The sequence below is a fragment of the Lepisma saccharinum genome, chromosome 11, assembly GCF_977018435.1.
Source record: "Lepisma saccharinum chromosome 11, izLepSacc3.1, whole genome shotgun sequence".
NCBI classification, from domain to species: Eukaryota; Metazoa; Arthropoda; class Insecta; order Zygentoma; family Lepismatidae; genus Lepisma; species Lepisma saccharinum.
Window position 1 is genome coordinate 81,873,130 of NC_139239.1, and position 20,663 is coordinate 81,893,792.

At 39.8% G+C, this 20,663-nt stretch overlaps 1 protein-coding gene across 2 annotated transcripts in view; it reads left to right on the forward strand.

The window, feature by feature from the left end:
• Window positions 1–995: 995 nt before the first annotated feature.
• LOC145995333 (uncharacterized) overlaps window positions 996–20,663 on the forward strand; it is a 98,393-nt gene continuing 78,725 nt past the window's right edge. For both annotated transcript variants that reach the window (XM_083131942.1, XM_083131941.1), the window contains exons 1-3: window positions 996–1,027; window positions 7,440–7,602; window positions 19,692–20,284. In XM_083131942.1, coding sequence (XP_082988068.1) covers window positions 7,522–7,602; window positions 19,692–20,284 — 674 coding nt within the window. In that variant the 5' untranslated portion in view covers window positions 996–1,027; window positions 7,440–7,521. The remainder of the gene's footprint in view (window positions 1,028–7,439; window positions 7,603–19,691; window positions 20,285–20,663) is intronic.

Below are 20,663 nucleotides of genomic sequence, written 5' to 3' on the forward strand. Positions count from 1 at the left end.
CCTAACCTACTTCAGCAGTGGCGGAAAAAGGGGGGCTATTACCCCCAACTTTTGTCTTTTTGAGAATTTTCCCCGTCCCAAATGTCGGGATTTAAAGAATTTCCCGCCCCGACCCAAAAAATTCTGCCCCGCAGTATGGTAAACCTTATCTCCAAAGGGAAATAAACTGTCCTTGCCGCCACTGTACTCATAAAAATGAGTATTTTATATTTAACGACTTTAACTATAATTTACTGGGAAAAGGTTGACTTTCTGTTGTTTAAAAAATGTTTAAAACATGTTTAAACAATTTTTAACTCATGTTTAAAACTATGTTTAAAAAAACATGTTTTAAACAAAAAAACAGTTTGTTTTGTTCCTTTTAAAAAACACAAATTTTGCCAACCCTGACCGGGATAGACCTCACCAATGTTTATGTTTACATTTTTAACACGGTCTATAGTCGATTCTTAGTAGACGGTTTCGTGAATCGCACTTTACTACATCTTTTACTACTAAAAACTACTACTTCGTTGTGGACTCGATTTTGTAGACATTTTCGTGAATCGCCCTGCAGAAGATCTGCTACAAAATCCGATGATCTAATAGTAGCGGATGAACAACGTTCTCGTTGGCGGGGGGGGGGCTAGGCGTGCGCACTGGGGGGCAAGGGGACGTCCAAAGATTTTTTCCAGCGAGGGGGAAACAATGTATTTTTATCAGGTGGGTAAACAAGGCATATTATCCCGTAATAATGTTGCCCTCTCAGAAAACACCAATTGAATTTGAAATTATCACGTTCCTACATCCAATATATATCTGCAAAGGCGTTGTGGGCCAAAAGAGGAAGAACACGAGAAGGACTTTTCTAATTTTGATCTGGCAACACTGCAGCCATTTTGGCGCTTTGGTTAGTGTTTTGTTTCTTCATCTTTCTTGTTTACCTCGAACACATGGAGTTGTGTCAGGCTGTTTACATTCTGTGTGGGTAAATACCCCCAGTTTCTATAATAAAATCAGGCTGTTTACTTTGTTCCCGTGTAAGAAAGTTAGTACCATAGACGTTAGTACCTTCAGTGGCGTATACTTTAGGTGTAAAGTAATTCCACTGCGTATCAGTGCCAGGGGTTTATGCAGAACTTTTCATGTGTGTGTGATCTTTAGAGGGGTGAAATTATCATTGAATTCAAGCAGGAAGAGAGCGGAGCCTAAAACCAAAGGGGCTCAAGTTCCTTTTGTTTTATTGCGATTTCATCATGCTACGAATGCAATTTTTTGATGGTTCGATTGCGATTTTCGTCTGTTAGGTAAGACTCTAGTTTACGTCCTTTTCCTAAGGAATACGTGTCATATATCGTTGGAAAGCTTATTTTATAAGGAATTCAACAACGTAAATCCCAATGACGCACATATTTAGGGTGAAATGAGTGCTAATGGAACCTAACCTAACAGGCCTAACCTAACCTCGTAGGCATACCTCGTCCCCGTGAATGGATAGTGGGGCTATTGTGAACAGAAAGTGTAAAAATAAAAAGGTACTTACCCGAAGAGATGCCGGCTGCCGCACCACGAACGTGAACCGCGAATGCAGAGAAGCAATCACCATGCAGATAAGGACGTAAAGTAGAGTCTAGCCGTGTGTTAACATCAGTGACGTGCGGTGACCTCGACACTTGGGGTTGTGAAGGTTGGTTGGTGTGGGTCATACCCTCCCCCCCCCCCCAACACACACAAATCTGAAATTTGGCAGTTTTTGTCCTCTTGAATTTCAGCTGCAGCAAAATCTTTATTAGCATCCGCCTGTCCAAGTGCCTATTGTTTACTTCCAGTTCTTTCATGGCCACTACATTTTTTACGTAGTAAGGCAAAGGTAAAGCACCATGCCATGAAGCCACATTTAGGGGATGTGGAGGTGGGGCTCCACGCATTTTCGATCTGCTCTTTTGGAGGTGATGTGCTCAGCACATGCTTCATCTGCCTTTGTCCCCCAAGGTTGCCCCCAGGTACCCATTGGTTTAAGGTTGGGCAAACCCCAGAACCACTTTTTGCAGGGACAAGGCCAGAAAAACCCGACCTTAGATAACCCACCCTGCAAGCCGAACCTGGGTCTCCCATGTGGCAGTCAAGTGGGTAACAGTTGTCAATTTCATTTGTTCATTTTTACACAAGAAAGTACTTACTGAAATGAGTTTCTGTAGCATTATCGAAGTTGGTGGAGATGTTTTCTTTCATCGTTGAATCTGTTTTATGGGGAATTCATGTATTTTTGAAGAGAAATATCTCTCAGATGCACAATTGGCGTTGCTTCCATTTGCTTTCTCGTGAACCGGATGTTGCACATGCTTGATGACGTAATATCCTGTCATAGTTTTCAACCATGCCATTGATTTACAGGAAAATAATTAAGGGAATTTTTCGATGAATTTAGAGGTGAAATGAGTGCTAATGGAACCTAAGCTAACAGGCCTAACCTAACCTCGTGTGAATGGTTCATGGGGCTACCCATGGATGGTTTTTGTGGCTAACGTCAATGGTTTGTGAGGATAGCGTGAATGGTTTGTGGGTCTACCTGTGGATGGTTTTTGAGGCTAACGTCAATGGTTTTGGGGCTATCTGTTGGGCATTTTTCGGTTAGTAAAGTTGGAAACACTGCATGTCCACTATGCAAATCAAGCTGCGTGGCATATTGTGTGTTATCCGCTACGCAAGTCAAGCTGTGTATAGCGGAAGGGAAACAAGGAAGAATATTGGGGCTATTATCGACATTATTTTCGTCAGAAAAGCAGAGTAACACCTAAAAGAATGTTTCGCAATGCACGATAGGTAAGTTCCAATGTAAGAAGTGACGAAATAAATGAGTGCGGCGTGTTCGGCCGATAGACAACTGGTAATGTCAAATGCCCTACCGACTAGTGTGAGTTCTTTGCTTTTTGTGCCATTTTTGGCTAATTTCCGAAGAAGGGGATGAGTGATGATATAAAATTGATGAATGGGCACTCACAAACATTCATGCTCAGCCTGGATTCATAGCATCGTAGCACGATGTGCTAATCACTCCGTCACGGAGAATGGTCCTTACCGACTAGACCGCTGTGGTATTTTACGTGGTTTTATTTCTAATTATGTCTGTTAACACATATCATGCTTCAGAGGTTTCGTGACTACTTACTGCACGTTTTATGGAGAACAATTTTTCCCTCCCATGCACTTCTATCTGATTGTTTGCAAGCAGTCATTCATTTACTATTGTCTTAGTTACAGACTTCTGCTACCATCTTCTTTCACGTGTGTGGGATGTGAAGGAGTATTATTTCACTCCTAAATGTTTTTGTTGTTATGTTAGTCAGGTCAGGTTTAGGGCTCTTGGAATTAATACAATATTCTGAAATCCTTTCATTGTTAGATTAGGTGGATCACCTTTAGGTCTCTTAGCAGTAGAATAATTGGTAACAGTTAGATATAGCGAAAACACATTTCTTCAAATTTACAGGAGAAAAGACTGAAAAGTACTTACGGAATTGAGTTCCTGTGGACTTTTGGAAGCTGGGAATAGTGTTTTTTCCATTCATGCAACTTATTCAGCCAGTAAATAATGTAATTTTCGACATTCATGTATCTCCGTTGCACGATAGCTCGTGCCACCATTACCGTCGTCTACGTGAATCAAATGTTCCGTGCGTTTGATTATGTAACCCTCTGTCAGTGTAGCAACCATGCGGTAGTTTTACAAGATGACGTGTGAGCATTGTTTTTTTTCAATTTAATTTTCTATGTTTGCCTAACCTAACTGAACCTAACCTAACCTTCCGTGAATGGTTTGTGGATCAATTTTTGCTTAAAAACCTGTTGTGAATAGGTTGTGAGGCATTTATCGGTTCATAAGTTTGGTAACACTGCATATCAGCTGACGATAGACAACGTGAGTCAAGATTTGGCTGCCAATTAGCAACGACCAATAAATACTTATAATGTTAAAAATAACGCTTTATTCATTGAAAAAAAAGTAATCCCAAGTTGAAAAATGTTCTGCTATGCATATGAGGTAAGTACAAATGAAATTAATTTGAAAATAAACGAGTTAAATGTGTTTTCGCTATATCTAACTAGTACCAAATAATTAATGCCCCTAAATGCTTTACACACCTGATCACTTCTTGATCTGGATTTGAGCACAAATCTTCCTTTGAGCCTCTCATAATAATTTGCAAATAATTGAAGAAAGTTCAGCAGGGGGAAGGAGAGACTACATTCCATCTTACTATTTCACAAATTCGGTATTACATCCAAAACAGGGGTATAGCTAGTATGACTCCCAAAATTCCCATTCCTGTCTACATTTAGTGTAATTTTACATGTAATTATATAGTGTACATTTGATACCTCTGATGCAGAAATGGAACCTGTATTAACCGTGTAAACAAAACCAAACTAAAAGTTTCACTACTCACCTGGTTGCAAATGACTGCACGTATATGTACAAAAATTGGATAGCATATGAAACACAGTTGGTACACATGAGAATGAATTTGTCCAGCTTTTCAAAATTATTCTATCACAGTGGTTCCCCAAGTGTGCGTCGCGGTGGGGTGGGCCACCATTGATAGCTTACAGGGGTGCCTCGAAATGTTCCAATATTTTCACTGAAATGACACTTCCAGATATGTGCTTATTTAGTACTTTTGGTACCTGTTCGATCTCTGACGAACACCTCTCACTCGTTTATTTCGTCATTTTTAACATACCTACTTATCTATTCTGCATTGCGGAACATTCTTTAAGGTGGGATTATGCTTTTTTCATTAAAATAATGTCACTTTTTCACATTATGAGTAATTATTGTTCTTCCTTTTTTCGCTTGCGTAACACACAATATGGCATGCACAGCTGTGGTATTCTAGATCATTGCGTGTCGTGATTGTCGATTTGCAGCATTTCCAACCTTCTTAACCAAAAAATACCTACTATTATGCTTTATCGTTTTACATGTTTCGATGATTTCTTGCACGGGTAGCCCCACGAACCATGCACGGTAAGGGGTTAGGTTAGGCAAACATAGTTAAAATTTGGGGTCATAGTAATGTCATCTTCTTGCATGGGTAGCCCCACAAACCATTCACGGATAATCCCAAAAACCGTTCACGGATAGCACCATGCATGATAAGGTTAGGTTACGTTAGGAAATCATAGTTAAAATTGGGGGTCGTAATAATGTCAGGAAGTACACATCAGGAAATCATAGTTAAAATTGGGGGTCGTAATAATGTCAGGAAGTACACATCACCTTCTTGCAAAACCACTGCATGGTTGACAGGGGGTTACGTCATCAAACGCACACAACATCCGATTCAGGTAGAGGAAGCAAATGAAAGGAACGGCAATTGCGTGTTGGGGAGATATTTCTCAAGAATATATATATATATATATATATATATATATATATATAAAAGAATTCACACTCAAACAGATTACATGATGAGAGAAAACACCTTCACGAACTTTAACAATGCTACAGAAAGTGATTTCCGTAAGTAGTTTCTTCCGTAAAAATGAAGAAATCTGTTCAGCAGACATCGAACAGTTACTGTACTTTTTACATGTAAAATGTTTGTGAATTTCATATATATGTTTATTTTTTAACATAAGGCAAGCAACATAACTACACTAACTGAGCATAGCAAGTTATCTAATAGGCTTACATTCTGACTTGGGTGCTGCAGAAAAATTTTCAAACATAAGGGCCCCATGAAATGAAAAAGTTTGGGACGTACGTTACGTACCTTTCACCAAGTTCAGGAATTTACCCGTCACTCCGCATGTCGTTGTCACAAGACTCATTATCAATGAAATGAACTTTAAGTCACATATTGCAATTTTTCAAGACATCTTTTTCCACTATATTTTTTTAGTTGCTATGGTATTTCTTGCTTGTTGATAAATCTATTAGTTTCTTACATGTTGCCAGGTCCTTTCACATCAAGGTTAGTTTATTTTCTATCTGACACTAGTTCTCTATGGCATCATAAATATTTGCCAAATTGAAAACGCACAAATACTATATTTTTACTACATAACAAAGAGTCACAATGTAATGTTCAGAACATTACACCCTGTTCTATCATACAGTCTTCATTCTGTTGGTCCAAGAGTTTTAAACATCTCAACTATGTCACTGATGAATTTGATCACATAAGAAAAATGCTCCCTCATTGCTTGAAACTTTTATGAGCTTGAAAATGCTTCATCTTTTTATTTTCAAGAGTATAATATTGTATATTAACATGCAATCGGTCTTGGGTGCACGCCACACTCACTTACAATTTAATAAAGTGTCATTTTAACAATATTTAAAATATTGACCTGCAGCACACACTACCAAATTTTAGAGTACCACTGGAAGTACAACAAATTAATTTCAAACAATTAAAATTTGGATTTGAAATTCTTATACAATTAACAATTATTTTTGTATATTAATGTATTCCTTAACATTTGTGACTTGTGTTTGTAGATGTAAGTATTTCGAGCATGAACTAGTGAAATGGCAAATGTAAACCACTCTGCACCTGAAATTAAATATTATGTAGAGATAGATGTGTGTGTGTGTGTGTACGTATGCCATTTAATTAATTTAGTATTTTGTGGATACGTTGTAATCACAGACACAGACCCTTTATATTTGTTTGGGGAGTTGAGAGGTGGTAATTTGTAAGGTTGCAATAGAGAAAACATCTGTTTATACCCTTGAATTTTTGGATAGTTCACCTTAAACCAGGAATTATACAGTAGTGGCCATACTGAGTAAGAGATGTGAATGTATCTAGGAAAGTGAGGACATGCAATATATAATACGGGAATGACCAAAATATAGTAGAAATAGAAATATATAAAGCTTTGTATAATTTAAAAATACAGTTTACAACAAATTTTTGCATGTTTGGTAGGGAATCCAGATGTTCAACTGTAACAATTGCTAAGAGGAATGTTTATATTTTTGTCTCAGTACAAAATATAAACGGGAACATTTAATTTGTAATAAATATCTACTTTTGAGGTACATAACTAAAATAGAGAAAGGCACATCGGGTGATAGGGAGGTATAAAGCTCCACATATTCTTGATTGTGACCAAAGTTGTGATGGCAATCAGTTTCCTGCCTGGATGCCTTTACCCTCCAGGATTGCCCCCAGGTACCCATTTATACGAGGCTGGGTGATCCTCGGAGCCATGCAGATAGAGGGAATTGACTGGAAAATTTTCCTTGTACAGATCTCCTGCCGTGAAATGAGCCTAGGTCTTCCGAGTGATAGCCAGATGCTCTACGAACTGAGCTATGGCGTGGTGGCTCTTGGTAGATGACTAAAGTTTTAATAAATACCCAGTATTTACCCAATACTACCCAGTGTTTAAATACCCATGTCCCAACCCTATCCTACTTATGACTTCAGTTTTCTTCATTCTAGGTTTCAGAGGATGACAGTTTGCGAAAGTTCGTGTGCTATCCATGCATAGACAAGCCAGAGAATCTTGCAGGACTTCCATAACATGTCTTCTGAATCGGAAAACCTTCTCAATGAATACCCATCATCTGCAGAAGAGAAGCAGAGAGGGGAGACGGACTTTGAGGTAAAGTTAATTTTTTTTACTTGAATATATTGTAATACTAACAAATAGTCGATCTGGCTAGACTGCACAATCGACCCTTGGGTTTTACGGTTTGAAAGTAAAAGAAAGAAATGTTCGCTAATAGTACGTATTTCACACTACGATTTGCCACTGTTCATTTCTTAATTTGAAGTTACACTTCTATGAAATAATAAAAAAATTACTACTACATTACTCACCATAGATTGTTTCCTTTAAACTAATCCATGTTAGTTTTAAACACACAGTATTGCCAGGTCGAACTTTGGTTTTCAACGTAGATATATATACGAATTTTCACTAGGATTGAACTTTTTTAAAATCATGTTTTCATTTGTATTTCTTTGCGCAGGTTCTAACATGCCTTTAAAGGATATCTTTAGAGAAAGGCTGGGCCGCGGTAGTGGTAGGGGGCGTAGGTCAATTACCCCAGGGGGGGAGCCTGGAATCGGGGGGACGGGGCAATTTTTATGAAATTTTTACACTTCCAATTGTTCCTTACCTTAAATCATACATATCTGGAATCCTTGACTCCTACCCTTTCCAACGATATATGACCGTCGAATCTTATTTGCTCTTGGTGTGGTAATAGATGTATTTCTAAGGTATAGAAAGTATTATTTTTACACCTGCTGTTACTAATAATGAAATCATGTATACTTCTTGAAGAACCACTGTGAAAGGAATATGTAAGGATCAGGGTTCTTGTGAATAACATTGTATTTCATTCTACTCTATTCTGTTGTATTTTCATATGTGTGTGTGGCGTGGACTTCATTGTAAAACTCTTTCAAAATGCATGAGGAATGGAATATATGTAACTAGTATTTTGTAGGGAGAAGTTTCTGACCTTGGTGCCTATTAATATATATATGTAACTAGAACAAGATATTGCCATGCTTAAATAAAATTTAAATTCATTATATTTTACCCTACATTTTTGATAATAAAATGATGATAAATTAAGGCCAAGGGATCACGACCAACAAGGAGCAATGTCCGTGTGAAGAACGATGCTTTATTGTCGTTGCGTCTCCCACATTATTCTAAGGGCCGTGCATTATGTTTCCTGCATCTAGTTCGTTGCAAATGCCAAAAATAGGATAACGTGTAGCCTAATTAAAATAAAATGGCATCCTTTCACGCACATCTCACTACCAGGAGTCATATCAAAGAAAATCAAGTCTGATATCATATTGTAGATTTAACTATTTTAGACTGGTAGAGTCTGTGTTAAAATGATTTGAATTTGCTCCAAGTATGAGATTAACATCACATAACTTAATTTGGAAAACGTAAATGACTAAATTATAAGAACTTTTTGTTTTATTACATTATTATTTAATTAATTAATCAATGTAAGGGGAGTAGAAGTACGTGATTCATGTTTATGAAACTAAATATATGATTTCCCTTTATTACATTCACCTGTTAAAATTATATATGTTTAAAGTACAGAAAATATAAACATATTAATATTACATAAGAAAAAAAAATAGAATACCAATTTTGCATATTGTTTGTGAATATTATATTGTGAAAGATATATATATATATATATATATATATATATATATAATAAAATTACGTTATATTATATAATGTAAAGAAGAAAGAAAAGTATGTAATTATCATTACCACGTTACCTTCCCCTATTGGAATAATATATGCGTAAATACAGGAAATATGAGCATTTTAACATTTCATGAAGAACAAAAACTAATTTTGCAAATTTTTAACGAATATTTTCACACAAGATACATATATTGAATACTGAAAGTATGTTAAACCATCCTAAGCGTACAACTTGTGTAAGTTAATTGAACGCAATGAACATAGTTAATTACAAAGATTGCATAGAGCTCTATAATAAATTATAAATTAGATACATATGTTAGTTGTTGTTAAATTATAATCTTAAATTCCAATCTCAGTCCCGAGCTTAATTCCGAGGGAGTCCACTGGCTTCCAGCGGTGATTCATTTATTTGATTTAATTTGATCAGATAAGCTTTCTTAAGTAAATTAAAAATCTCCAGTAGGGAAGCTCCCGGGATGTCAGTTTCTTTGTTTTGGGAATTTTGTTTAAAGTTGTTTCATTAGCATTTTTTGGTCCTCCCCGGGGATCGAGCTGAGATCGTTTACTTAATACTGCTTGTTCCTCCTAACGCCGTCTCATGTAGTCCCTGTGTCGCTCCCCAGGTGTGCGGGGTGGGTGAATTAGTCTTCTCTCGGCCACCTCCTTCATCCAGCGCTGACAACGCAGCAGCGACGGCCCAACGCACCCTCCGGCGACTCCTCTTCGTGTTACCCCTCTTCGGGGAGGGGCTTGGGAGGGGGTGTAGGGATTCCTCTCCTCGGATTCCTTCTTGGTGTTTCGGTTGGGGCAGGGGGGCAAAAGGTTGCCGACGATTTTCTCGTATGAATATCTTCAGCTCTGTATCAGACACCGTGTCTGCCAGAGCATTTAGTTTATCAAAATGTGGACTCCTTCCGTGTAGGGAAGTTCCCACCTCGCTGCGATGATACTTTCGTCCGAAGCTTGGCAGAAAAATACCTTGTGCTCTGGGGTGTCGATTTCTGTCGTGCAGGACCTGCAGAGATCATTGTCTCGTCTCTCCATTTTTAAAAGATGGGTGCCGTATGGGCTGTGGCCCGTGAGAAAATAGATCAAGCCCTTTGAGAACCCCTTGTTTTTATGCACCAAAGGCTCGTTCGTGTTCGGCATGAAGTGGTAGAGTCTCCTACCGTTCTCGGAAGAGCTCCATTCCCTCTGCCAATCCTCTCTTACTCTTTGCTTATGTCACAGAATGTTGGGTAGAAGTTTCCTAGCATCTCGGTTATCTTTCTTTCGTTGCCCTTCCTGAAAAAGTAGGAAAGGGCCCAGAGCTTTATAATGTATTCTAATGGCAAGGTGTCCGTTACTGTGAGCAAGGCTTCGGTAGATGTTGTTCTGAACGCCCCGGTTAGCCTGAGCAGAACCTTTCTCTGCGACGATCTGAGTTTATGTACATATGTCGATTTCCCCAGGGATGTCGATGCACCATACGATACTATTGAGTCATAAATGGAGACCAAGTACGTTTTCCAGGTTGTGGGTGGCAGATGGAATTTGTTGGAGGCTATCGTGGCCACCTTGTTCATTATTAACCATAACCCCACAGCTCTACAGCACCTTGGCGGGCCTTGGCTTACCTACCGACTGCTGGTCTCCCTCCCACACTGTTCCGCCGTCACCTGTTATAGCGTGGAGGTCTCAGACCAGTGTTGGGGTGACGGGTGATCAGCCCGACGAACCCCCAGCCGTTGTTGTAGGTCTTCTCGACCGGGTTACGCTCACTCACTCGGAGCTTCCCAATTTCCTCACGATGGTGGGTTGCCACCGGCCCTATACGTAGGCCGAATAAATTCCGACCAGAGCCGGATTCGAACCTACGCCATCCCGCAGCGAACGATCTCAAGACGAGTGAACGCCTTAACCCGCTCGACTACGGAGGAGGACACCTTGTTCATTATTAGTTCTGCTTTAGAGGTAATGGTTTCGATGTGCCTCTTGAAAAGCAGCCCCTCGTAAAGAGTAACTCCGAACTATTTTACTTCCTTCACTCTTTTGATGGAATTATTATTTATTTTAATTGTAGGGTTTCTGTTAAAACTTAATTTTCCTTTTAGTAAAACATAGTTGGTTTTATTCGCAGAAAGATCTAATTTGACTTTGTTACACCATTGCGTTAATCTATTAAGAGCAGTAGAAGTGCGTGATTCAATCTCCCGTCTGGAATTTCCAGTTATCACCAGCAATAAGTCATCTGCATACGCAATACACTTGTGTACTACCTGTAGACCCTTCATGACTTGGAGACATGGTTCGAAATTAGAATTCCACAAGTGTGGACCAAGGACTGATCCCTGTGGGCACCCTTTAGATATAAGTTTGTTGATTTTTCCTTCTAGAAGAGATAAAAACATCTCCTGTCGGTGAGGTAGTCAAGTAAGATAGTGTACAGTGTCCCAGGACAGTCCAAGTTCCGCAAAGTTTGGAAGAGGTAGGGCCACCAGAGGTTGTCGAAGGCCCCCGATATATCTGCCAGCTCCGCCACTGCATATTTCTCATCAACCAAGCCAATCGTGTTTGATAGATTGTTTATAGCATCTTCGGTAGATCTGCCTTTTGTGAAGCCGAATTGAGTGTCTCAGCTGTTTGTTAAAGCTGTGAATTCCAAAAGTCTTTTAGTCAGTAATTTTTCGAATATTTTTCCCAATATATTGATAAAGACAGATCTGTCTGTACGACTTGGGGTATGTTTCCTCTTTTTTCCCGGCAGGAATTTTGTCTGGACCAGGCGATTTTTTGCTTCTTGTGGCCGTGATTACAGTTATGACCTCCTCCACGCTGAAGGGAAGAAGGGGTCTGTTGTTGTTTTTTCTTTATAATTACTTCTGATGTATTTATGGGTGTCGTTATCTTCATTTGCATTATCATCTGGAAGTAGAGTGTTAAGTAGCAATTCCGCTGTGTCTTGCAGGTCCTTGGTGTAGGTGCCGTCTTCTTTCTGCAGAGTTGTAAAACCAGTTCCAATCTTTATCTTGTCCATTGCAGCCCTATAGGGGAGTCCCCATTTGTCTTTTTTTAATATTGATTCGACAAAGCGTTTCCAGCTATTTGTTTTAAAGTTCTTCAGCTCGGCTTTGTATCTGCTTTTTTCCCTCCTGTAGAGATCTAAGTTTGTTACCCTCAGAGCGTGTATTCGCATCCTCTGCTACAGCTTACATGCTTTCTTCATGACTTACTTTAGGTTTTTAAGTTTTTTGGTCAAGAGCTTACCAGATTGTCTCCCGCTGGACGATATTTTTGGGGTTGATTGATCTATTGCATTTTTTAGTTCTTCTTCTGTCACGTATTTTGCCCATTCATGCACGGTCTTTGTAAAGTCCACTTGTGGTGGGAGATTTATTGTTTGCATAAGAAGCCTATGATTAGTTTTTCTCCAGTCGTACGTATTTTCGGCATTGGTTGTGGGTTCGTTGATGTCGGTTAATAAACAGAAGGTGATTATGTTATGGTCACTCGTGGTTTCCATGTCGAAGACCTTCCACTCTCGCACTTTTCCTGAGAGTTTGTTGTTTGATAAAGTGATGTCTATATTGCTGGAGGCCCCCGTTCTTCTCCTGTACGTTGGTGGATTTCCAGGAGCATTTTTGACAAAGAGGTTGTGGCTCGCAATAAAATCTTCCATCAACACTCCATTAGGATCCGTTGTGTCGCTGTGCCACCAAGGGGAGGAAGAGTTCGCATCCGCAGTTATCAGTAATTTGTGGATGTTGTAGGCATCGCATGCTTCCTCAATCTTGTCAAGAAAAAATTCAAGGTTAGTGCTGAATTGACAGTAACTATTTATAAGGATGAACGTAAAGTTTTCTAGGGAGAGTTGTACACAATTAATGTGAGAGTTCGAAAATTGAGCGATTTTGGTTGGAATGATGTTCTTGTTCATTAAAATTATAGCAGCTTGTGGTTTCTCGCTGTCATGTAATACTTTTATTCCTGACGGTACGTATGGTATTTTACTATTAATAGTATACGGTTCTTGTATGGACAGTATATCAATTTTATTTATATTTGCGAATTTGAATATTTCCTGCGTAGCTAGTTTTGCACCATTGAGGTTAGACCGGTAAGACTCTTATTTGGCTGTTCATGGATGCCTGACGATCTGGTAACATTGCGGCCATTCTTTATGGTAGATAAACGCGACTCTTCCCTATGCCCTTGCGAAGTCAGCATAAATGTCTTCCAGCTTGAAGGGCAATTCCCTACGTGAGAAAACCTTTTCAAGGAGTTCAAAGAGTTTGTTCTCCGTAATTGGTATGTTATTCGATGCTAGAGTTATTTTGTCTATAGCCTCCGGATATGGAAAAGTAATGTTTCTGCCTTTCTTATGTTTATATCTGATTATTAGTCTCAGTGCGGTTGCCAGGTTATCTTTCTGTTCCAGCCGACTGAGGTGTAAAGACGTTTCGAAATCTTTATATATTGTATCTGGGTTTATGTTATTGAAAGTGACTTCCGGTTTAGGTGGGTTTAGGAGAGTCGGTTTGCAAAAGTTAGCGTATTTACTGGAAGGTTGGAACTCAGGAGCATTGGGGTTGAGGTTCTTTTCTGCAGCAGAGGTTATGTTTACAAGGTTTGTTCACGGAAGTTCTGAGGGGGTGGGCTCCAGGTGCAGTTGCCCAAGGATGTTTGTTGGCGAGGGGGGTGAGGGAGTAGTCCTTTTGAGTTTACTAGAATAGTAGATAGTGTGAGGTCTCTCGGGTGATTCCGATGGGGAATCGGGTGGGGTCATAGGCAGAGTTAAAAGATTGTTTGTATTAGGTTCATGGACTGGTGAGGAGAAACTGTTGATGGCAGGGTGGATGAGGAAAGTGGGGAATAACTGTGTGACATTTCCGAGTAGGATGACTCCGGGGAGCCATATGGGGGTTAAGTGTGGGGAAAATGCAGGGCAAGGCGGTGAAAACACTCATGGGTAGCCCGGGAATATTTCGACTAATTATTTGGTAAGGTAGTCTCGCTAGAGGGGTGGATTGATTGTTGGTTAGGTAAAAATTTGATAGTGGATTGTTATTGCAGTGAGTATTGCAATGCTCTGAGTTAAGTATTGTCGATTTTAGCAGGTTAATAATTAGATCGTCAATCGGTTTCTCTTCTTTAGCAGCTAAGATTAGTTTCCATTCTCTTATCTTTTTTTCTCTGTATGCTGCGGCCCTTGCTGCATTGCGGCGAACACGGCTGGTTGTTTTCCTGTTCTTGGCCCTGAATGACTGTTTGGAGTTTGTCTTATAGTCCATAATCGGTTCTTTCAATTAGTCTTTGTAAATGGATGTTATATGTGGGGCAGTCTTTGCCATCACATTCTTTTTTCCTTCTGAGGCAGGGTATACACTTCTTTGGTTCTTCGATCCTGGGGCACTTATTTCTGGTATGCCCCTCGCAAGCACAGTGAGTGCAGATTTCGTTGTCCTTGCACTTTTTGCTTACGTGTCCTAAATTTCCACATTTATGGCAGTTTGACACGGCAATGTAGTCTTTTATAGACAATGACTGGAAGGATATGAAAACCTGGCCTGTTTTTAGTAGGATATTTCTTATGTCAGGGGTAGCTTCGAATGCGCAATGACAATATGCCCTGTTGCGTGGTCCTGTTTTAAATCTGAGATTAAACTTTTTGATGTAGTCCTCCCATGATATATGATTCTCTAAATTCAACAAGAAAATCTCCTCATAAAGTTCCATTTCAGTTTTATTTGAAGGGACATCGTAGACAATGAGAAGCGGATTTCTCTTTTTAGGAAATTTGGCCTTGATCTTGAGTTTGGCAATTTGGTGATGATTTATTATCTTCTCTGCCTCTTCTTTGGTCTCTGTTTCCACTATAAGCATTTTGTTAGTCGTACGCATTTGCTTTATTTTAATACCATCCCTGGGGTGTTTAATTGCCTTTGTAAATACCTCCTGCACCTTTTTTGAATCTTTTGTTCGATTCTCATCTGATATGAAGATAGTGTGCTTGGGTTTCTGCACTGTCTTCTGTATTTGCACAGTTTTCCCTGATTGTGTTACCGCCGGTTGGGCCAGCGTTTGAGCATAGGAGGGTTTTGAGTCTGCTTTGGCAGTGCTCTGCAGAATGTCGCATGCTATTTTTAGAGACTTGTTCTCCGCCACTGTGTCTTGGTGTACCTGAGCCATTTTAGCAACTATTTCCAGAATAGGTGTCTTATTCTCTGATGCGATGTTCCTGTCTTTGGTTATCATCAGGTTTAGCTGTAGTGACAGTTTAATGAAGTGTCCAAGCTGTATATCCGCAGTATCTGGAATATTTTCCATTATGGGGTTCATTGTATCCAATTTCTTTCCCTTTGCCCTTGTAAATATGGGGGGTGGGGGGCTGGACTGGGGACCGCCCCCTATCTGCTTGTGTCTCTTCTTTCTTGGGTCCTCTAATGTTTCCTGGGAGTGCAGTCTTTTATTAACTACTGCTGTTTGTGAGTGGAGGCCAGACCGATCGGAGACTGGACCGCCAATTTGGAAGGATGGAGTATCATTTTCTCTTGTTTTATTCTGTGTGGGGGTTTTCCGATTTGATTCCCCTTCTTGGGGCATTCGGAATTGTTTTTCACTAAACAGGTGTGTAATTTGTCTGCGATTATAAGTTCAAAGTTTATTTTTCAGTGTGGTGTCGACGGTTTGCTGACTGTTCCGAAAAGTCAACGCGTGGGAAAACTCGGAGGATAGTTCTCATAAAGCAAATTGTGTATAAAAGCTCAATACTTACGGCTTCCTGGAGAGCTGGCTTCCAGATCTCCACACAACACCAAAAACAAAACACTCACCACACACACCGCACTAACCCCCGGCACATTTGGACACACAAAACATACGTTCCAACTCGATTTAAACGAACTAAGACAGAGCTCGCGATCGAGACGTCTTCTTCCTAGCACGTCACTCAGCGAAGAGAAGATTGTAAAATGAACAATGACTACTAAAAACAGTACACGTAACTCCCACCTCCTTTCGAGAATCAAAAACGATTTGATTTGACTAGTAAGCCAGAGAGAGATCACAGCTTGGTCATGGGTGTTCTTTGTGTATGTCCCTTCATCAATTTTATCTTATCATCTTCGCGATTAGCCAAAAGTGGCAGGAAACCGAAGTAAAATGAACCCAATCAATCAATCAATGATTTGATTTTTGTTACTTAGCGTTGATTTTTTGTCACATTTGATTAATCGTGAAGATGATACAATAAAATTAGTGAAGGGACAAACACAAAGAACACCCATGACCAGGTCGAGGTTCGAAACCGGAACTCCTGGTGTCGTAGAACACTGTGATAACCACTCTGCCATGGTTGGTTGATTTGTTTTTTTAAGTCCACATTATGCACAGAAAGGCTAATCGGGACTGGTCCTACAGTTTAAAGTGGAATCCGAACCACTATGTGCCTCCACCGGTTGCTGACCCAGGACCACTTGCACCCCCCCCCCCACCCCAGCACGTAGATCGGCCGATGACAAAGATATGAGGAAAGCACTAACCATTTGGATACGTGAGTATCGGTAATGCAAACTGCATTTTCGCTCAGTGGTAATTGTCAATTGGATTTTTGAAACACCATCTTTGTGTATGATTAATGTTTTTTTTTTTAAAAAAAACTTCTCGACCTCAGCATCCGACGACACCAAGACAAATTCATCACATCCATATACAGGAAACCAGGTTCGGGCACCCAGTACATCCATGCAAAATCCAACCACCCACCAAAACAGAAAGCTGGAGTATGGATGAACTTTTACAGAAGAGCCTTCACACAACTGCATAGAAGATGACCTCCTTGATGAAATAGCATGCGTAACTGAAATAGGACTAAACAACAGTTACACCGAACACCAACTATCCATGTGGTGTGCAAAAACAGAAGCCCAACAGAGATAACCCGAACCAAAATCCTAAACCCAAATGGATCGCTTTTCCATACCACCACACCACATCTGGCAAATTTGCCAAGGTTCTCAAACCTTTCAACAACCGAGTGGCACACAAACCCATATCCCAAATCGGAAGAGCACTACCCAACTTCAAGAGATACTACCTACCCAAAGTTGCATCCCCTGGTGTCTACAAGACCACACGCCAATGCTACAACACCTACATTGGCAGAACCATCTGCACTGTCCAAGAACGGATTAATGAACACGTAAAACATGCCAAAAATGACACACCAAAAATCAGGCCTCTCTCAACACCTCCACTCCACTAACCACACCATCTCCTCCATATCCATACTTCACCCAACCGGCTCTGTCATAGAAAACACTGTCAAAGAAACCCATGCTATCATCCAACAGAAACCAGCACTGAACCTGGACAATGGAGAGCCACACCCGTGTTGTCACCCTGTCCTCAGAAAGATCCCCGACCTGAAAAAGAAAAGATGAGGTGCACATACTCGACCCCCCTTCAGCCATGCAGGGAACAGGAACGGCACCATGCAAAGCAGCACAGCCCAGCCCCCCAACCACCAACTGGCAACACCACCTGACAACAGGAAGCAGATGGCACAAACCAGGATAAGCGTGCCAGCGCTGCTGAATGGGAGAAATCGCAACTACCGCTGCCCGGGAACAAACAATGCAGTGACGCGGTACCATCTCTGCTTCAAATGCTGTACCATTTTCTGAATGAAGGCAGTGGATCTTTGAAATAAATAGGATTTAACAACTAAATTGTGCAACGGGGAAGTGCGAAATTTTCTAAATTTCACGTAAGAAATTTTAAACCACGTTTACCGCAACCATCATGAATACATTCCATATTATACATACACATTGTACAATGTTTAAAAGTTGTGGTGTAAATACAGAGAACATAAGTAATGCAGAAATTTTTTTCCCCGAGTTCTTTAGAGGATTTGCAATGGAATGGGGGGAGGGGGAAACCAATCCCCTATCTGTTCCTATAAGAGATAGACTGGAGCACTTGAAACCACGACCTTTAAGCCATTGCAGCAGGGGGTGAGAGGGCAAGGGAGATAGAGGCAGGAATCTTCCCTTTCCCTACCGTCGGCTGTTCCTACCTGGAACTGGTGAGGTCGAGGAACAGTCAGCTAAGGCAGCCTTGTCCGCAGATCGCGAGAAGCACGTGAAAAACAGTGTTGCATATGGACTGTGGCTTCAACAAGACAATAAATATTGTGATTTGATAATAATTAGAGATGTGAGATTGATTGATCTTTCTCTACTAGACTAGCTACTCCTCAGTGCATGTCACTGGCTATAGCCTAGTATCAAATACCCACTGCTTCTATTTAAGAAAAGCAGGAAGACTAGTGTGCTTGCTTTTATGCTATATTTTTCATGCTAGTTTGTTCTATGCATTGGCTCGAGAACTATTTACGAAGTAAAATGACTCAAAAGCATGTAAACTTTGTGGCACTGTGTCAAGTACACATAAGGAGAAACTGCATAATATTAATACTATATGGACCATGAAATATTTCATTGAATGTTGTTTCCTTTCATAGAAGTCGAGTAGTAGTTGAAAATATTTTGTTTTGCAAAATGCCACTGCTTTGTTTAATCAGGATTAGTAAAATTTTACTCATACGTATGCCTGTAAACGTGTGTGTGCTTCTTCGTACTGCATTACTTTTGGTAGTGTCACTTATACAATCTGTAACTAATGTATATATATGTGTGAGCAACTGAGCATGTGCGAAGATATTAATATTAAACTCCCATAAAGGATTGTGGCAAGAAGTACAGCATATAAGCAGTTTATGATAATCAAATTCTCAATCAAAAGTTGCAGAGAAAATATTATGTTAAGCATTGGCGTCGGCAGAATTACTTGTAAATGTGTGCACCCAGTTTATAATCATATTTTTGCTAACATCGACTCTTTTAGATACCCTATTTTACGCTTGCTTAAATATATTACACATACTTAATTCAAGAAAAGTAAATATGTAATTTAGAAGACTAATTTACTCTACTTTTAAATCTAACTAAATACACATGCCGAAATTGAAAACAATTGTTTTTTGCAGCTAGCGTTGTAATCCAGGCAGTCTCAATAGCAATGTGAAATGATGACACTTGACACCTCTCAACAACCACATACACACACACACACAAAGGTGGTTGGAAATATCAAGTGACACCTGCAGTCAACATGCATGTGACTATGTGCAACACGGGTTGAATTCAAATTGTTAAAACAGAAAGGTTTTTAAGACACATTAAATAATTTTTCGAGTCCTACTTTGCAACCCACCAAATGCCCTCTCAGGACCCACCAGTGGGCAGCACCCATAGGTTGAGAAACGATGCACTGGGTGTATCAAACCTCACATCCATTTTTTTCTTTAGAAAGTCAAAGGCATAAAGTGCGTAGAAGTTTGTGTGTGTTCATTTTTTTTAAATTATAAACTGTGACAGAGAAAATCTGATTAAATATTTTTTAAATAAAAATCGTGATTTTAATCCACCCTCCTTGTGATTGTATTTCAGAAGTGGTGCTGGTCTCATGATAGTCAAGAAAATTTGGCTGCTCCAATGTCTGATACGGGTTTCTCTTCTGTGGAAGTGCGCATTGAGTCTGAAACAGAAAGTGCTGATCCATTAGTTTGTGAACAAACATCTCTGGAGAATGTTTGGCTTCCGGATGTGTCGTGTGTCAAGACTGAAACAGAATCATTCGAGGAGCCTCCTGATGTTGATATTTCTGTTGACATCAAACCATCTAACGAGTGCATAGAGGATGCTTCTGTTGACATCAAACCATCTAATCAGTGCATACATGATGCTTCTCTTGACATCAAACTATCTAGTGGGTACATGAAAGAAATGTCAGTTTGTAAAGTGGAAAGTGTGAATGGTGATAGTTGGATGCACTTTGAAGGCAAAACTCCGGAAGTTCCTGGTGGACAAAATGTTCCTAAAAGTGAAGGATTTTATCCATGTGATCATGGACAATTTGTTGAAAAAATGCCAGCTGAAGACGGCGACAATGGTGAATTAATTTTAAGTGAAGATAAAGACATGAAGTATAGTGTAGAGAATCCTGACCAAGTAGAAAGTGAAGTGGTAGATCCTGGAGAAAGGTAGGTGAAGGAATTTTTAGTACTTGGATTGAAAATGAGCATGAGAGCACTAAGGTTCAAGATTGGATGTTATTACTTACGAGTTATGATTCACGTAATTTCTGTATTGTGCCACCAGTGCTGCAGGGTTACATATAAGATTGTCCATGAGTGTCCATCCCACCATGTCAGATTAGAATGAAATTTGTTACAGGTACTTATCTGATAACCGAACACCTCTCACTCGTTTATTTCCTTAATTTTAGCATTGATACTTACCTATTCTGCATAGCGGAAGATTCTTTAAGGTGAGGTTATGCCTTTTTCCATAAAATAATGTCAACTTTTCATATTACGAGTCATTATTTGTCTTCCTTGTTATGTTTCCACTTTTCACAAT